This window comes from Mesoplodon densirostris, chromosome 10 (assembly GCF_025265405.1).
Source record: "Mesoplodon densirostris isolate mMesDen1 chromosome 10, mMesDen1 primary haplotype, whole genome shotgun sequence".
In the NCBI taxonomy this organism is placed as follows: Eukaryota; Metazoa; Chordata; class Mammalia; order Artiodactyla; family Ziphiidae; genus Mesoplodon; species Mesoplodon densirostris.
Window position 1 is genome coordinate 57,672,644 of NC_082670.1, and position 19,355 is coordinate 57,691,998.

At 48.9% G+C, this 19,355-nt stretch overlaps 1 protein-coding gene and 1 pseudogene across 1 annotated transcript in view; one reads left to right on the plus strand and one right to left on the minus strand.

The window, feature by feature from the left end:
• Positions 1 to 403: 403 nt before the first annotated feature.
• LOC132497931 (unconventional myosin-XV-like) lies at positions 404 to 1,292 on the minus strand (annotated as a pseudogene).
• A 586-nt stretch (positions 1,293 to 1,878) lies between these two features.
• Positions 1,879 to 19,355, plus strand: part of TRIM71 (tripartite motif containing 71) — a 56,598-nt gene continuing 39,121 nt past the window's right edge. The window contains exon 1 of the mRNA XM_060109105.1: positions 1,879 to 2,739. Within this exon, the coding sequence (XP_059965088.1) occupies positions 1,879 to 2,739 (861 nt within the window). The remainder of the gene's footprint in view (positions 2,740 to 19,355) is intronic.

The following is a 19,355-nucleotide window of genomic DNA, read 5'->3' on the forward strand; positions in this document are numbered from 1 at the left end:
GCAGTCTTTAAGAAAACGTAAAAAGGAGAAAAAAAAAAAAAGGTCTTGGTGGGGGGACCCCAGATCTCACGGGCAGTGGATATCAGCCTCTGCAGAACCGGGATTCAGAATGAAATCTTTTCTTTTTTAAATAAACGGAAGAGTCGCTCTCCACTCTTCGCTCGGAAGGTTTCAAAGGTCGTCACACTGAAGCCCGGGGGCGTTCATCTCCCCTGCGGCCCGGAGAAGGGAGGAGGTTGGAGGGAGGAGGGAGGGAGCACACAAAAGCGAGCCTTGCCGAGAGGGCTAATGTTTCCTGTTTGCCTGGAACCCCCTCCCCTGTGTCCCCTCCCCCAGCCCCCTCCCAGCACTCGGGCGGAAGTGAGTTTGCTCCTTTGGAGATTAAAAGGATTCCGAATTCCGATCAGTCCCAATATCCAGCGTACTGAGAGGAGGAGGAGGAAGAGGCGGCAAAGCAGAGAAAGAGGGGGCACGCGCGCGCGTGCACGCAGGCAACCCGAATTGGGGAGTTGTTCAAAGCCCCAGGAGGCCAGGGCGCAAGGCGCGAGCAAAGCCCGGTAGGCGCAGCAGCGCTGCCGGGGCCACCCGAGTCTTGCTCGGCGACTCGTTTCAGAAAGAAGATGACGCGGGAGCGGGCCGGCGGCGTTGACCACGCGGCTCCCGAGCTCACCGCGCTGGGCCATTGCCGGTTCCACTGATTCCGGCGCGCCCCGGTGGAGGCTCCGTCCCCGCGGCTCGGGATCGGAGGGGGGGGGACCAACGCGAGGGCGAAATGGCCCGATGACAAAGGAAATGTGATCCCCCTTCGCTGCCAAGGTTTCAGAGAGGACGGACGCGAGGAGGAGGAGGGGCGCGGGGCGCGCGCGGAGCTCGGATAGCATTGCACGACGGCTCGCGCGGAGCGAGCAGCGGGTACATCTAATATCTTCCTGCCGATGAATAATTCACGACGGCCCGCGGGGACCTGTGGTCCCGCGTTACGGCGCGGCTAAACCGGAGAAGGAGCTCGCTGGAGGCGCCCAGGCCCGGCGAGGCGGGGGCAAGAGGGCCCAGGGCCGCGTGGGGCGCGCGTGCGTGTTAAGCGCCGGCAGCGCGGCCGGGCTCGGCGGGCGCGCGGGAGACTCGAGGCGCGTGGGGCGCGCGTGCGTACTACACGCGTGCGGCCGCAGCGGGCTCCCACTAGCTGCAGCTGCGGCGGGGCCGACCGCCCTGCAGGGAGGCCGCGCCGGGCCGTGCGCAAGCCCGGAGCGCCGCACGCCGGGCCACCCAGGAGCCCCTGGCCGCCGCGTCATGCGGCGGGACGGTCGGCGTCGCGCGGGGGGACACGGGCTCGGCATCGCGCCGCTCCCGCCTTTACTAGTTTGGGGAGCCTTCCTGTCCCAAGAAGAGACTAAATCCGTTTAAAGAAAAGCCACGCACCAAATACTCGTCGAACCAAATTCTGCTTCTCCCGCCGGGACTGGGATTGCACAGCAGACTCGACTTGGGGGGACTCCCCTCGGCTGGCGAGAAGCTAAGCTACAGCTGCTCCAGGGAGTCCTCTGACCTCCCTGCCCCCGCTCGCCCCTCGCGTGTCGGGACTTGTTCCGGCGCTCCCGCTTCGGGAAGGCACGCGGCCCCCGCGTCCTTTTCCGGGAGGAATCTGTGTCGCCTCCGGAGAGTGGCATTTAATGCCCGCAGCGTCGGGGGTGGCAGCGCGCGGGCCGGACGCGGCGAGGCCGAGCGGGCCGCGCCGCTCTGGTGCCGGCTCCTGGATCGCAGGCCTAATTGATGCCTTTTTCTGAGTGAGTCGGCGGCTCCCCCACCCACCTCGTCCGCGCTCTCCTCTCCTCCTCCTCTTCCTCTCTGGTCTCCTCCCTCCTCCGGGCTTGGTTGCAAATGGCTTCGTTCTCCGAGACCGACTTCCAGATCTGCCTGCTGTGCAAGGAGATGTGCGGCTCGCCGGCGCCGCTCTCCTCCAATTCGTCGGCGTCGTCGTCGTCCTCGCAGACGTCCACGTCGTCGGGGGGCGGCGGCGGGGGCCCCGGGGCTGCGGCGCGCCGCCTGCACGTCCTGCCCTGCCTGCACGCCTTCTGCCGCCCGTGCCTCGAGGCGCACCGGCTGCCGGCGGCGGGCGGCGGCGCGCCGGGAGAGCCGCTCAAGCTGCGCTGCCCTGTGTGCGACCAGAAGGTCGTGCTGGCCGAGGCGGCGGGCATGGACGCACTGCCCTCGTCCGCCTTCCTGCTCAGTAACTTGCTCGACGCCGTGGTGGCCACGACCGACGAGCCGCCGCCCAAGAACGGGCGGGCCGGCGCCGCGGCGGGCGCGGGCGCCCACAGCAACCACCGGCACCACGCGCACCACGCGCACCCGCGCGCTTCTGCCTCGGCGCCGCCGCCGCTCCCGCCAGCACCGCAGCCGCCCGCGCCGCCCCGCTCAGCGCCCGGCGGCCCCGCGGCCTCCCCGTCGGCGCTGCTGCTGCGCCGGCCTCACGGCTGCAGCTCCTGCGACGAGGGCAACGCGGCCTCGTCGCGCTGCCTCGATTGCCAGGAGCACCTGTGCGACAACTGCGTCCGCGCGCACCAGCGCGTGCGCCTTACCAAGGACCACTACATCGAGCGCGGCCCGCCCGGCCCCACAGCCGCCGCCGCCGCCGCGGCGCAGCAGCTCGGGCTCGGGCCCCCCTTCCCCGGCGCGCCCTTCTCCATCCTCTCGGTCTTCCCCGAGCGCCTCGGCTTCTGCCAGCACCACGACGACGAGGTGAGTTCGGGGGCCGCTCCCGCGGGGGCTGCGGCCGGACGGCGTGGGGCGCGGGTCTGGCACCCGGGGAGTCGCGTGGGTGCTCGCGCGGGCATCCGGGCAGGCCCCCGAGCAAGGGGAGGGGGTCCTCTCCCTTCCGGATTTCTCGTTTTTCTTTTGGCTACGCGGCAGTCGCTGCCCCAAGCAGATCCTGACCTGGGAAGTGTGTGTGGAGAGGACCTGGCCTCTGTGTGCGGGCTGCGAGGGGTTCCAAAACGCAGAGTCCCCCGCTTCTGTATCGAATTTTCTGTGCGGCAAAATGTGGCAGCCGCTGTCTCCAGTTAGGCATGAGCTGGGAGGAGGTAGTTGTGTGCGACTGTGTAGACCTGGTCTCCGTGTATGGGGGTCCCTCCTCTGCCCTCCGACGGTTCCCGAGGTTGGAGACACCCCCTCTTCTTTAGGGACTTTGATTTCCTCATTCCTGTTTGACAAAGCGTGCAGGCTATTGTTTTAAGTGAGACACGAGATGGAAACGTGTATGTGTAGACGTGGTCTCCTTGTGCGGGCACACCAGGGGCCTCCCAGCATGCTGAGGGCTCTCCTTTAGCTTTTTTCCCCAACCTTATGTTTGTAAAACTCGTCGATTGTTGCTTTTAAGTAGGGCATGAACCAGGAGGAGATGGTCGTGTGGGTGAGTGTGGGGTGCGCTTGCGCGTGTAGACCTGCTTTCCACGTGCGCGCTTGTGAGGGGAGGACTGTGCTTTTTGTTGGGACACCGTAGCAGTCGTTGCCTCCTTGTATGGAGTAAGAACAGCCTTCCGCGGTTCTGTTCCCGCACCGTGGAAAAAGCGTGTTCTGGCCCCTGAACCTCCCTTGTATGGAATCGCCCTTCGGCCTCGTGGGCCCACCGCTGCACCGTGAGCAGCGGAATCGGGGGGCCTTGCCCATTGCCCTCACCAAGCTGGAAGTCCTTGGGCCGCCCCCGCCTGCCCCGGCTTCGATCGCTACGGGAACCGGTTTCCCTGGTTGGGAGGTGTCCCCACCCCGTTCAACCTGGGGCTCGCGGCTCGAACCGGGTGCGCAGAGTCCGAGGGCTGCACGGCAGCCTTTGAGCTTATTTGGCTCTTTTGGCTGTTTGTTGAATAAACCTTTCTTGCTTATTTTTCACATCTTGTGCCACCTTCCACTCACCCGAACCCATTGGAGGAAGGGGCCAGAAGTTTTGAGGCGCAGCCTCTGCTGAGAGGGTCGGTGACTTAATGCGATCTACCTGTAGCCCTTGGTGAGACCTGGTGCTAGTCTTGCCTTGGGCGCGGCGGGCAGGAGACGGCTCCTGGTGCGAGTTGGCTGCATGCTAGGTGGAGTGGGCGTTCTGGTTCCGAACGCGGCTGAGGCTTGCCGAGCGCAGCCTTTTCCACGCCTAACCTGTTATTTGGGGAGGAGGGCGGAGCTATTGCCTGCTGGCCTTAAGCCGGCTTCTCCTATTGGAAAAAAGTTGAAATTCTAATCTACTTGTTGTGGACGCCTCATTTTAAAAGTTTCTTTCTCGGTTTGAAGCCTAAGGGGCAGCTATTTTTTTCCTTCCTTTTTTAAGCTTTGAATGGACTCATCTTTGAAGTTTTCCCACATTTATGGCTGAATGTGTCTAGTAGGTTCTTTCAAAACTGGATTGAGTTAAATACTGATCCGAATCCCGGGAATGGAAAGGGGGAGCCAATTTGCCGGGAAGATTAGCGTCGAGGGGGAGGGGGAGGGAGAGGGCGCCTTGAATCCGCCACAGTTTCCCTCCTGGCAGGGGCGTTGATTGAACCCTCCCTCCCAGCAGTTGAGTTTAAATGTCAGGTTTTATTTATATTCCCAGTTAAAGATCCACATACGTTTTATTTGGGTTAAAACAGTAGATGCTCAGTGTTGCCAGACTTGTAAAAGGTTTATACACTTTTTAAATTATTAAACCATTCAAACGGTATGGGAGCGTGTGAAGTGTAGCACCCTTCACCCTGGGAGGTACCTGGATGCCCTGAACATTTAGATTTTTTTTAACGTGTGCAATACTAGGTTGAAGTTGTTTGGCAAAGGCACTAAGATATTACACTGTTAGACCAACTGTCCTTTTAAAACATGACATTTGCTCAGTTTTGAGCAAAATTCTACTTCCCTTTCTTGGTTTTTCATTAAAAGAAGAAAACTTGGAAAACAGTTGTTAAATCTCTTTAATCTTTCCTGGATTTGGAATGTTAGGGAATTTAAGTTTAAAGGGACAAACCAATGCTGTGAATGGAGAAGTCAAGTGTTGGGAGGGAAAGCACCAGGTTCACAGAGGGGATCCCACCCACGGCCTAAATTCTTCGTTTTCTTCCAAGGGAGTGATCCTTCAGAGTTTAGTAATATTGTTCCTTTAAAAAACCATTCTTCGGATTGGGAAAAGGAGACTGAGGGCACTGTGGAGGACGATCGTCCTGTCTTCTGATTGATTGTGTCGGACTGGATGCCTAAATCCATGTGTTTTACAGTAGGTACAGTCTACTTCAGTTTTTGAAACGTGCTCCTTTACTGAGTTGCCTCCCGGGTCAACAGGCTCCATTAAATAATTCAGGGCGCCCTTGCCTGATGGTGACTAGTGCCACCTGACCTTGGGAAGAGGGCCCCGACGCCTGGCTCTTCTCCTTTAATTTTAAGGAGGGTGCCTCCGACAGTTGGCCACTTAGGGGTGCGGAGAGCAGCCGGTAGGGTCTCTTCCCAGACTGGTTTCCTTAAGCATTCCCCGCACCCCCCCGGAAATGGCCCCTCAGGACTAACGCCCCTCAGTGTTCTGATCACTGGTTTAAAACTTAATTTTAAAATCTAAAAGGAGGGAGCTGGTTTTCCATCGGAATGATGAGGGTTGTTTACTCTCACTCTGTATTTGGTCCATTTAAAAAACAGAGTTTGGGTTTTTCGCTTTGGTGGTCAGTCCGAAAGGCCTGCAGGCGCCGAGGCCGGTGGTTAGCCAGGCCGGGAATTGGGGGCCCGCGCTCCTGACCGCTGGCCGCGCGCCTCCCGCGGGGCCTGGGAGAGGCGGGCGGAGGCGCCGCGGCGGTGGGCCGGCCCCAGCCCGGCCGGCCCGGAGCCCGCCTCGGCAAGCGGGAGGCGACGGGGCCGAGACGGGGTCTGCACGCATCTGGGGGGGAGAGTTAGGGAGTTGAGTGGGACTGGGGCGCGCTGCTCCCACCTTCATGAGGTGCCTTTTAATGTGTTAATTGCACGTGGGATGTGAGCCCTTGGCTGCCTTGTAGGCGACACTGGAAGCAGAAAGGGTGTGTGAGTGTGTTCAGAGCTCGGGCGGTAGGATTCTGTAAATGGCGAGAAGCCGAGTGGGGTCTGAGCCTGTTCCGGTCCCCGGGAAAGGCCCTGTCAACTGAGTGGGGGGGCGAGGAGGGTGGTGGTGACCCAGTTGCCAACTTGAGCCGAGGGATATTTTGTAGCTCGAGGATGGCAGTATTGTTCCCCGTTATGAAGGCAGGGGTGGGGGTGGATTTTCCTGAGTCTCCCGTATGGAAAATGGGGTGTAGGTGCTGATACACTTTATTTTCACTCCCTGGAAATATAGGTTCTAGAATTCCAATCCAGTGTGACCCTAAGTATTGAGCCATCCTAGGCTTGGGGGGGGACTATCTTTCCCCAGGAAACCACTCTCAAAAAATCAGCCTCGAACCACTGAGGAAGACGGTTTGCTGCCTAAAATAATTGGTTGTGGAATGAATTCTTGTATCTTATTTTGAATAAATTCCTGTAAATGGGGATTGTACTAGTATTGGCACCAATGTATTTTATTTTGCATTCCCAGAGTCTAAGCTTTTTCAGGCATGCATACTCTCAGTGTATGTTTTAGAATAATATGTGTGTGTTCTGTACATTGTAAAGTTTATAGCAAGAGCACTTTTTTTTAAGGACAAGAGAGAAAAAGTGAGTAGAAATGTGCATTCTAGTTGTTTCTGTGCCCCATCTTCAACCCGTTCTATAGGACTAGGTAGATGTGTGTCTGCATAGCACACACATCTCACCTATTCACCAGAAAACCAAATTTTCCATACCTTGGAAATAATTGGAGGTTCCTGCTTTGAATCTAGTTCAGCAGGTGGATGTTTGTAGATTGAAATCTGTTGAATTAAGAAAATGCTTGATGAATGGGGAATTCCCTGGCAGTCCAGTGGTTAGGACTCCATGCTCTCACTGTTGAGGGCCCAGGTTCAATCCCTGGTTGGGGAACTAAGATCCCACAAGCTGCGAGGCATAGCCAATTAAAAAAAAAGAAGAAAATGCACACATATGTAATTTTAAAACATATTTCAGGTCACTAAAACCAACATTAAAATGTGTAGTTTTCTAATTTCTCCTAACATGTAAAATTTTGAGCACAACTGTTTGGCTTTTTATGTTTTCATTTAAAAAGTTCTCTGCGTATATAGAAAGGGAGTTCGTTTCGGAGGAAGCCTTAAATGAGGAGGTGAAATGGTTAAAATGCTTTTGTTGTTGAGGTAGTTTGCCAGAAGAAAGGGTTTTATAAGTTTTTCTGATTATGAGGAATTTTAATTTACTTGATAATTCTATATAGCTCTGAAATTTAATCCCCTCCAAATTTTATTTCCTTTGGTGCTAACTGAAGTCACATGGGTTGCTTACTCGCCAGCTCCTCACACAGGGCAAGGTTTATTTCAGATGTATTCATTCTTAGCTAATAAAGGACCATTTCGATGTCATTCTTCATGACACTTAAGCGAAAGGTTGAGAAGAATTCTACCATGCAAGCGGTTTCAAAGTAGTGTTTCCTCCCCCTTTTCCCCATAACACTGACCAAGAGTCGAAGGCTTGACTCACTAAGGCTGTTTGTGCCATCTCTCTTATTTTGGAAGAGAGCAGATAAAGAATTACAGTTGCCTAAAGGGAGCAAAAGGTGCCACCACTGCAGCCCACTCTGTTCCTCGTTCTTTGACCTTTCAAGCTTTGTGACTTGCAGGAGGAGGCTTGAGCCATCTTTCCTCTTCAGTTGATGTGACCTCCTGCTTCTTCAATACTAAATTATGCTTCTCCCTTTGAGGTTTTTGTCTGTACCCACAAACCTAGTTGACTGAAACCAGATTGACTGTTTTGATTGACAAGACTCTGCCTTGTTAACAGAAAAATTGGGAGGGGTAGGGGGGTGAGCGTGGGCAATTTACATCTGAAACTTTGGGTTAAACCCTATTCCAGCGTAATTCCTTGCCTCTTCAGATTGCATCTCCAGTTTCCTTCATATTTTAGATAGTTGGCTTACAGTTGGCCTTGAAGGTATGGTGGAATGAAACAGGGGAAGACCCCTAATGCCTGGGTTTAATCTCCCACTAACACCCAACTGAAATTTTGAGAGATTCATATTTAATCCGAAGACATCGGGCCAATTTTTAAAAATTAATTTATTTTTTGCTGCGTTGGGTCTTCCTTGTTGCGAGTGGGCTTTTTCTAGTTGTGGTGAGCGGGGGCTACTCTGTTGGGGTGTGTGGGTTTCTCATTGCAGTCGCTTCTCTTGTTGCAAGCATGGGCTCTAGGTGTGTGGGCTTCAGTAGTTGTTGTCATGCGGGCTCAGTAATTGTGGCTTGCGGGCTCTAGAGCGCAGGCTCAGTAGTTGTGGCGCACGGGCTTAGTTGCTCCGTGGCATGTGGGATTTTCCCGGACCAGGGCTCGAACACATGTCCCCTGCATTGGCAGGCAGATTCTTAACCACTGCGCCACCAGGGAAGTCCCAAGGGTGCAATTCTTGATTGTGATTATTTATCTGACAGGCTTTTCTTGATCCGACAGGCTTATGCAAAATTGCACATTCTGTCATCGTTAATGGGATTTAAAAAAAATATTTATGCGATTTGAATGAAACTGAGCAGTGTGCACAAGACAATGAAGTGGGTCCAGGTCAGTTGTGTCAACTGAGGGCTCCCCTCATGGCTCCCACATCTTGTGAATTTTGAGGGTCCCTGAGTGGGCTTTGGAAACTCCCCTGCCCAGCCTCTGTCAAACATCTGTCAGCAACTGTATCCTTAGTTGTGATTGTTGCTTCTGGAAAGTTCGGGCAGCCATTTCCTTCCATCTAGCCTTGTTGAAATGCCAGTTGAGTTTGCAGATTTCTTTAATGTCTTCGACTAATTGGGATAGTTATAAAGATGTTCTTCTAAAAAATCTGCACATGGAGATTTTGCTGCTAAATATGGATCTGATAGAACATCTTCAGCACAGGTGTTTAAAAAATGAGAATTGTGACTAGGTTGCGTCAGCAGTCATGATTATGGTGTGTTTATATAGACCACATCCGCAGATTTTGTTCTGTGCCATCTGCCTCTCTTTGAGATCAGTGTCAGAGGGAGATCTTTCTCTTAGGATCATCTGTAGGCTTGTACTGGGTAAGTGTTGAGCAGAAAAGTGGATATGGTAAAGGAAGTTTTAGTAGGAGTTGGGATAATGTTTTTGTGATATTTCTTATTAAAGCTGTCTGTTTATTTAGCTTTATTTTTACTTAAGCATTTAGGCAGTGTGGTTTTAGGTTGAGATTTCTTGCTCTGCGTTAGTTTTCTCATCTGTAACACTTTGCAGTGTTAAAGATTCCAGTTAACATATTTAAAGAGTCTGTAGCACAGTAGAAGCCAATTGTAAACACTTGTAATAGCTTTGCTTTGTTTTGTTTTATTATAAATTTATTTATTTATCTTTGGCTGCGTTGGGCTCTCTCTCGTTGCATCGAGCGGGGGCTACTCTTTGTTGCGGTGCGCAGTTTTCTCATTGTGGTGGCTACTCTTTGTTGCGGAGCACAGGCTCTGGGTGCACCGGCTTCAGTAGTTGTGGCACACGGGCTTAGGTGCTCAGTGGCATGTGACATCTTTCGGGACCAGGGTTTGAACCCGTGTCCCCTACACTGGCAGGCGGATTCTTAACCACTGCGCCACCAGGGAAGTCCCAGGTTTTTCTTTTTAATTAAGAATTTTTTAAATTGAAGTATAGTTGATTTACAACGTGTTAATTTTTGCTGTACAGCCAAGTGATTCACTTATACATATATATATTCTTTTTTTAATATACTTTCCATTATGGTTTATCATAGGATACTGAATATGGTTCTCTGTGCTATACAGTAGGACCTTGTTGTTTGTAATAGCTTTTATTAATAAACTGTTGAGTTTTGCAGCAAACTCCTCACCCCACCCCTCTTTCCCCCAGAGGGGATGCTATAGAAGAAAACTAATGTCAGTGTTGGAAATTGTGGCTTCTGTCAGTTTACTGTGATCTAAACGGAAGGATGTAGTGATTCTTTCAGGTGATGCAAAGTGAACTGGAGAAACATGCATATAACTTGTTTCACCTTAGAAAAACTGGACCTCAACTTTAACTTCTGGTCTAGACCATCTTAGAGTTATGGCTCCCCGAGCCTATGGGAAAGGATGGGCACAACTGTGTTTAGAGGCTACATCAATGCCCTCAGCTTTTTTTTTTTTTTTTTAAGAGATGGAAGGTCACTGTTTCTGTTCACATTTTATATGATGTATTTGACAACCATTAATCTTTAAAGACTTGATCTTTTTTGGCACCATGACATTTCAAGGAAATGGATCAACTTGCTCAAGGGAACAGTCTGATTTCAGGGACTGGAATATTTTATAAGCTTTAATTTCACGGTGTTGTCAGGTGTGTGTTTAGGTGTTCCTGAAAAGGAAACTTCAGTTATCAGAAGAAAGGCCTTAAATCATCATAGAAAAACTGCTACTTTACAAATGGGGAGACAGGCTGGGGTGATGAAATGACTTAAGCAGGAACTTACCTCTTTTCACACTGCTAAGTTATTTTTTTAAATTTTTAATTAAAAAATTTTTTTTTTCTTTGGCTGTGCTGTGCAGCTTGTGGAATCTCAGTTCCCCGACCAGGGATTGAACCCAGGCCATGGCAGTGAAAGCCTGGAATCCTAATCACTAGAGCACCAGCGAACTCCCCACACTACTATTTATATACAATATTTGGCAAATTTATTATTTTTTTGAAACTAGTAATAAAAGTCTGATTTTTAAAAAAATAATTAATTTTTATTTATTTATTTTTGGCTGCGTTAGGTCTTTCTTGCTGCACGCAGGCTTTCTCTAGTTGCGGCGAGCGGGGGCTACTCTTCATTGCGGTGTGCGGGCTTCTCGTTGTGGAGCACGGGCTCTAGTCACGCGGGCTTCAGTAGTTGTGGTGCACGGGCTTTGTTGCTCTGCGGCATGTGGGAACTTCCTGGACCAGGGTTTGAACCCGTGTTCGCTGCATTGGCAGGCGGATTCTTTTCTCTCTTTCGCAGGCCTCTCACTGTTGTGGCCTCTCCCGTTGCGGAGCACAGGCTCAGCGGCCATGGCTTACGGGCCCAGCTGCTCTGCGTCATGTGGGATCTTCCCGGACCAGGGCTTGAACCTGTGTCCCCTGCATCTGCAGGCGGATTCTTCACCACTGCGCCACCAGGGAAGTCCGAGGTCTTGAGTTTTAGTCTCTTGAAATAATGTCTGTCTCATAGCAGATCTCTACAGTATCAAAGTGAGAAGGGTACTTCCTCTGTCAACCAACCTCTAACTGTAGGCCTGTTCTTCCGTGATCTCAGGCAGTGGAGACTCCCACCTGCTCTTGCCCCAGTACTCTCGCTCTGTGGCCCCAGCACTTCAGAGAAACTACTCTGGCACTGGTGGGGCTCTTACACCAGATCTGGCCTTGGTTGATGTTAGTGGACTTAAGGACCAATTCGAGAAAGATGTTGCCAGGTTGCTGGTTCTCAGTGGTGATGCAAGTTGGGTTTAATCAGAATATGCTCGTGATGTTGCCTTGATCCCTTTGCCAGAAACAAAGGAGATCTCTTCCTTTTCAAGCCACAGAATGCCCTGAAAATGTTCTCTCTCACATTATGTAGTTGGGGGATTAAAAGTGGAACAGTAAATGGGAAAATGCTTGTAGCTTCTTGGTGTAAAGACAAGAGCATGAGCTTTAGAGTAAGAAGACCTGGGTTCACAGCCTGGTGTTAAGCGGAAGTAGCTGTGTGACCTTGGACAAGTCACTTAACCTTTCAGGTGGAAATGGTAGTAGTAGTATTAGAGACCTATTTGTGGAGGGGAGTTATGATTTATACGAAGATGCTTTGAAGAAGGAGTTAGAAAAATTTGTTTCAGTATACATGTACATAACTGTGTGAGTCTCCTGAAAAAAAATTTGGCTTCAATTTTTCCTGCAAGTTGTAGCCAAACGGGTAAAATTCCTTCTTCATGAAATTAAATATGTTGCTTATCCTTCTTAAAAAAATACTTGCTGGTTGATGGCCAAGCGATATTTGATACCATGAAATAATTTGGGCGGTTTCTCATTGCTGACAGGACTTGATGTGTTAAGAGTTGTCATCAAAATATTTGAATGTCTGTTTTCTGCTAGGAATTACGCTCCTTGCTGAGGATGCTGGAGCCTTGTGGTTAGTCTACTGGGAGGACAGAACTGGAAGAAAGTAGTTGATGGGGAAGGGGGATTCTTACCTTCCTGGGTGGCTACTTTATATATGGTCTCATTTACATTACCAGAGGAAATAATAAGTGTTAAAAGCTCGTGGCATCTAAACAGAGGTTCTGACTGGGAGATGAGTTTGGGTTGAAAGAGAGGAGTTTAAGATGAATCTTGGAGAATGGTGGGATTTAGGTAGAAGATGGAAGAAAGGCAGGAGTGGTTTCGAGGAGCCTGCATTGGATTGACCGTAGCAGAGGGTGTGTAGTCTTGATCTTTTATCTAATTTTTCCTTTCAGCATCCCTAAGAAAGGTGTTAGGGTCCCCTCACCCCCTTTTATTTATTTATTTATTTATTTATTTGTGGTACGCAGGCCTCTCCCGTTGGGGAGCACAGGCTCCGGACACGCAGGCTCAGCGGCCATGGCTCACGGGCCCAGCCGCTCCGCGGCATGTGGGACCCTCCTGGACCGGGGCACAAACCCGTGTCCCCTGCATCGACAGGCGGACTCTCAACCACTGCACCACCAGGGAAGCCCTCCTCACCCCCCTTTTAAATTGAAGGATAGTTGATTTACAATATTATATTAGTTTCAGGTATATAGCATAGTGATTCAGTATTTTAGGTTATATTCCATTAAAAGTTATTGCAAAATAAAGGCTATAATTCTCTCTGCTGTACAGTATATCCTTGTTGCTTATCCATTTTATACATAGTAGTTTGTACCTCTTAATCCCATGCCCCTATCTTCCCCCTACCCACTTCCCTCTCCCCACAGGTAACCACTAGTTTGTGTTCCTTTTTTTGTTGCTGTTCTTTTTTTTTTTTTGCCTCACTGCTGTGGGAGGGATCTTAGTTGCCCCACCAGGGATCGAACTTGTGCCCCCTGCAGTGGAAGCATGGAGTCTTTAACCATTGGACTGGCCAGGGAAGTCCCTAGTTTGTGTTCTATGTCTGTAAGTCTGTTTCTGTTTTGCTATTCATTTGTTTTATATTTTAGATTCCACAAATAACGGATGTCTTTGTCTGACTTATTTCACTAAGCATAGTAGTCTCTAGGTCCATCTACATTGCTGCAAGTGGCAAAATTTCATTCTTTTTTGTGGCTGAGTAGTATTCCATTATATATTTATTCCACATCTTTATCCATTCATCTGTTGACGGACACTTAGGTTGCTTCCATATCTTGGATATTGTAAATAGTGCTGCTGTGAACATAAGGGTGGACATATCTTTTCGAATTAGCATTTTCATTTTTTCCAAGTATCTACCCAGGAGTGGAATTGCTGGGTCATTTGGTAGTTCTGTTTTTTAGGGATCCCCTCCTTTTTTATCCTTCTTAGCGGGGGTGGTTACTGATATGTAGAAGAACTAAATATCAGTCTGGAGCCAGAGCCACTTTAGTTAACTTTAACAGGTCATTTAATGTAAAGAATTGTTGGTGTTGTTTGAGTTAACTGAGAAGCTGCACTGCAAGGAGAGAGCACTTGGGTACCTGGGAAGCCGCAGCTGTGGAAAGCAGCTCCCACCCAAGGGCTGGGAGATCGGAAGAGAAAAGGTTGGAGTTGTTAAGACATAGGAGGGTACCTGTGGGTCTGGCCAGGGACCCATGACGCTGGAGTAAGAAGTCTGTTGAGGGTACCACCCAGGAAGCAGGACAGCAGAGAGCAAAGCCTTTTTCCCCCTCAAATCCCCTATTGTCGGAGTCACAGGGATTCAGTGGGCAAAGCAGCGATGTGGCCTACTCGGGAGGGTGGGTTCGAGCTGAGAGACAATAAGAATTCAGTAAGCAGCACAGCTGGGAAGATGGAATCGCGCTTGGGCCACTCCTTCCAGCAGCACCACTTGGTGCTTGATTCCATTTGAAAATTTCTTGAAAATACGGGGGGAGACCTCAGGCTAAGGAGGACCAGAACGTGTCCAAAGTTAGCAGTGCCGTTCCTGTCAGTGTGTTTCCAGTCTCGACTAACCCAGCTTGCTGTTGACTTGCCAGCAGGCTGCACCAGCCAGGGACAGCCCACTCCCTGCTTCCAGCTCTCTGAGTCATGTATGTGCTTACCAAGAGAGGCTGCTGCTTTTGTTCCCAGACCTATGTATGTTCTTCGTACTTGTTTGTGTAATTACACAGTTTAAGTAAAAATGGAACAAGTGCAGAGAATTTCTAGGTAAGCAGACCTGAATTTCTATGAAATCAGATTTGGTGTAAAGCAGGAGGCCCTGGGGAAAGAGCAGTGAGCAAAATCGCCCCGAATCCCTTTCTTTGTGGAGCTTACACAACCAGTTTGGGATTGGGGGATTCTCCTTGCCTTCCCCAAAGGCTGGTGCACCGGGGCATCCGTGGGTACCTCCCTGGTGTGAGCTAGACCCGTGCAGCCCATTATGGTTATAATCTTGAGTGAGGGGAGGAGCCTCGGCCCTGCAGGAAGGAGCTCCGTTCCCTGCTTCCCCTTCCTCTCCTCGGCCTTTGGGACGACCTGCCCCCACCCCAGCCCCCTGGCTTTGTCCTGCAGTTCAAGGGGCAGTTTGTGCTGCAGAACTTTAGGCTGAGAGGGAAGGCCTCACTTCTTACTAAGTCTGGTGATTTCCTATTTTGATTTTTTGGTATTTGTTTTTGTGTATTGAGGTAGATACGCACACTGTAAGATTCACCTTTTTCTCGTGTACAATTCTGCACCTTTTGACAAGAGCATAGAGTGCGGTCACCACCTTGCTCAGTACAGAGCATCCCGTCACCCCAAATGCTCCAACCCCCAGCCTCAGGCAGCCCTCTCTCTACCTGTTCTCCAGTCCTATGGTTTTGTCTTCTCCAGAAGATCATGAATCTGACAGTGTTGACTCCTTGAGTCAGGCTTTTTCCACTTGCCAAGCTGCCTTCGCTGGAATTAGTGGTGCCTCCCTATTTGCAGCTGAGTAGTTTTCCATTGTATGAATGTACCACAGTTTATACGTTCGCCAGTTGGAGGGCACTCATGTTTCCTGTTTTTGGCGATGGCGACTGTTTATGTTAATGCCTGGAATATGAGCAGTGCTGTGTTGAGTGTTGGTGGTCACTGTCTTCTGCTGGAGCCTCCTTTTTTTTTTTTTTTTTTTTTTGCGGTTCGCGGGCCTCTCACTGTTGTGGCCTCTCCCGTTGTGGAGCACAGGCTCAGCGGCCATGGCTTACGGGCCCAGCTGCTCTGCGGCATGTGGGATCTTCCCGGACCGGGGCACGAACCCGTGTCCCCTGCATCGGCAGGCGGACTCTCAACCACTGAGCCACCAGGGAAGCCTGGAGCCTCCATTTTGATCAGGAACATTTGTCAGCAAAAGTGTGTGGCTTTGTGCCTCCTGTTTCCTCATCACTCTACAGGATGGTAACATTTGCATTCGTCTGCCTAGGGCTGTCTTTTTTTGTTTGAGAATCAAATGAGGTATTTTCTGATGAAAAATTGCAATGTGTGCTATATATAAATATAAGTGAACAACAAGGACCTACTGTATAGCACAGGGAACTATACTATATATTTTGTAATAACCTATAAGGGAAAAGAATCTGAAAAGGAGTATATATACATATATAACTGAATCCTTGTGCTGTATACCTGAAACTAACATGATACTGTAAATCAACTCCACTTCAATAAAAGAGTTTCTAAAGTAATGAATAAAAGTGAAGACAGAAATTCAAAGTGAAGGAATTGCTTTGGGGACAGTGCTGCAGGGGGGCAGTGGAAGCACCTGCCAGCCACCCACCTGTCTTGCCCTTTATTTTTAATAACTTCTCAGAAAAATTCCCTTTGGTTTTTTTTTTTCTTTTATAAATTTATTTATTTACATTTATTTTTGGCTGCGTTGGGTCTTAGTTGCTGCGCGTGGGCTTTCCCTAGTTGCTGTGAGGGGGGGCTAGTCTTCGTTGCAGTGCGCGGACTTCTCATTGCGGCAGCCTCTCCTGTTGCTGAGCACAGGCTCTAGGTGCACAGGCTTCAGTAGTTGTGGCTCGCGGGCTCCAGAGCACAGGCTCCGCGGTTGTGGCGCACGGGTTTAGTTGCTCTGCAGCATGTGGGATCCTCGCAGACCAGGGCTCGAACCCGTGTCTCCTGCACTGGCAGGTGGATTCTTAACCAACCACTGTGCCACCAGGGAAGCCCCCCTTTGGTTTTTATTTCCCTTTTTGTTGTTGTTAGCTTTATCAGAGCTTTCAGAGATGTAGAGGAATATGCGAAGAGGAAAATTTATTTTACCAATTTAACCAGATTTTTAAAAAGCCACATGGGTGCAAATAAAAAATAAAAAAAGCATAGCTCTCATCAGCGATGGACCAACCCAAATATCTGGAGCTTTGAGGGAATTTTGGAAAGAATCGCCTCCAGGGAGTGTAAATGAAGTTAGGTTTGTGTCTCCACTTTAAACTGAAGGTTAGTAGGGGAAAAGGGGGTATCGTGTTTGAGTTTATATTTATGGTGATGAGTGGAAACCAAGTTATGAAGGCGTAGCAAAATCCTCTCTTAGCAAGAGATAGTGGTTAATTGTGGACAACATTTGGGGTTCACAACAGCTATTAATCTTGTAATCTTATTCATCCTTAAGTATATTGTGCAGTAAAAAGACAGACGTACCTTGAGATCCAAGAACTGAGGTATAGTTGTTAATTGTATTGAAATGTTAGTAACTAACGTACAGAAACATGCAAAGAAAGGCGCTGAATATATCTGGGCATCTCAGACTGTGAAAATGCTTCTAGTGCAGCTAGTTTTGAAGTTGGAAAGCAAACATTTCCCTTGCTCATAAAAGGACGGATGGTGTTTCACATTTGCTGTTTTCAGCATTCATATTAGTGGTCCTTTTTTTTCCCCCCTGTATTGGTTGTATCGTGTTTACTGCAGAACCAAGCACAGAATTTGTCTGAACTTAATGTTCATCAGTGCCTATTTGTTCTAGCCCCACAGAATTTATTTTCAAGGTTTTTTCCATTTCTTTGCTTGTTGGGATGCAAAACCAATTCTCTTCTTCTCCACCAAAAACAAAACAAAACAACAACAACAACCAAAAAAACGCATGAAAAGCAATAGATAACTAAATGGGAATAAAATCTAAGAAACATGTAAGATCAAATGATGAAGATGAGGAGGGGATATTGGGCCTTGGTTTGGGAGAAAGGATTGAGTTTCAGGCTCTGTTGAGTCCTCGATGTTGGCTTGTATAACATGATGGAGGGGGTGTTGCATGGGGGGGGCCAGAGTATCCAAGGCATAACATTCTATGGTTTCAGCAGATGAGGGGGTGTTGCATGGGGGAGCCCAGAGTATCCAGAGCATAACATTCTGTGGTTTCAGCCCATTAAGAAAAAAAAAATCTAAAAAACTAACTGGGAGAGGTATCCCCATCCTGTCTGCCAGGCCCTTCTTATTTCAGCTCCTCGACTTTCAGTTGGCACTTGTAAATGTTGTCACTCACTGTGGGAGGGTCTCACCCCTTCTTGGTGCTAAATGCAGATAGGTTTGCCACAGTGAACACAAAAGAGGAACACGGATGAATGAGTGCTTAATACAAACCATAGAACATTTGCAAACACTTGACAGGGGCTATAAAGGGGGAAGAGGTAGCAATTTTGTTTTAAATTTGTGTTCTTTTAACAACATTGAGAAGTTGTTTTTTCCTTAACAGACTTTTGTTTTTTCCTTAACTGACTTGTTTAGACTTCACAGCACTTGTCATTTTGGGTGGTAATTCTTCTGAATATGTATGTCTCTGTGACTTTATTTATTTGACCTTTCCTTCCTTCCTTCACCATCCTCAGCTTGTAGCTGCTGGATGAATGGAAAATTGAGATTTTTCTCAGGGCTACCTGTATTCCCTCCCAGGAAGTAACTTGGACCACTTAACTCTAATCCTTATTTAATTATGCAAGTAATAGATATCTTTGTTCAGATTATCTGTAAAAAAATTTTTAAAGTGTACCCCCAGTCCTACTTCTTCCCAAAGTGTGTGATCTGGGTGTGTTTTCTTCCAAACCTTAACAGCCATTCACATACACACACGAGTATAGACATACAGTCTTTAAAAACATGTAGACATTTTCCTGTACTTACTTTGCTAGTCATTACTGCTCCAAATTTGGCATTCATGGTGTGAAATTTATTTAGCTGTTCCCTTATGTGGGATTTTCTCTGCATTGGCCATTGCCATCAATTTGTGTCCTTGATGTTTCCGGAGGGAAGATCCCCCTGCTCCCTCTTCTCCCCCAGCCGGGGACTTGCTAAGATGCTGGAGAGGCACATTTGAAATGTTAATTTGCCTTCTCGCCAGCCACATTTCCTCCCACCCCACCCAGCCTTGTTGCCATCAATCTAATGGGAGAAAAATGGCTCGTCCTGTTGGCTTACTTTGCATTGCTGCGATGACTGTGGGGTGGGCGTCTTTTTGTTTATTGACCATTTGGGTTTCCTCCTCAAATTGCCTTGGTTCCCGGGCCTCTCCCTCCTGGGTTTTTAAAAGATCAATTTGTAGGCATTTTATCCAAAATATTGAGTACTGGCTCTTTCTTGCAGTGGATTCCTCAGAGTCCTTGGCTTGCCTCAGTTTAGTTTAACTTGGTATACATTTTAAATTTTACTGCGACTGATGATCGTCTTCTACTGTCTCTACATAGTGTGTCTTTAATCCTACCTTAGAATACATTCTTAGGGTATCATAGGAGGTGGGGTCTAATTTTATCTAGAGCAAATGATGAGCCTGGTGTCCTGACTGTTAGTGAATGGTCTCATTTCCCCCTTTTCTCTGAACCCATACAATTCTGGGAAACAGTTATGAATATAGCTGTTAGCTGGGGGTGAAGAGAAGGGTGTGTTAAGGTCTGTACTCAGTGAATGCCGACTGGGTTGCAGTTTCATGTATGTATATTGAGTGGTTCATGCTTTGTGGTCATAATACCGGTGATCTCTGAAAAATCTCTTTGATGTTTGGTGGCTATTAAGGAAATAGATAACAGATAAGTGGCAATGCTTGATTTGGTGTAGGCCTGTTACACATCAGTCAGTGTTTAAGCATGTGTTGCTCTGTTGCCTACTGTGTACCAGTTATTGGGCAGGGCCCTACAGACCTGCCGTTTCTCCGCTTGGTTTTTATCTTCATTGGGCTTTTTAACTGGAAGAGAAGT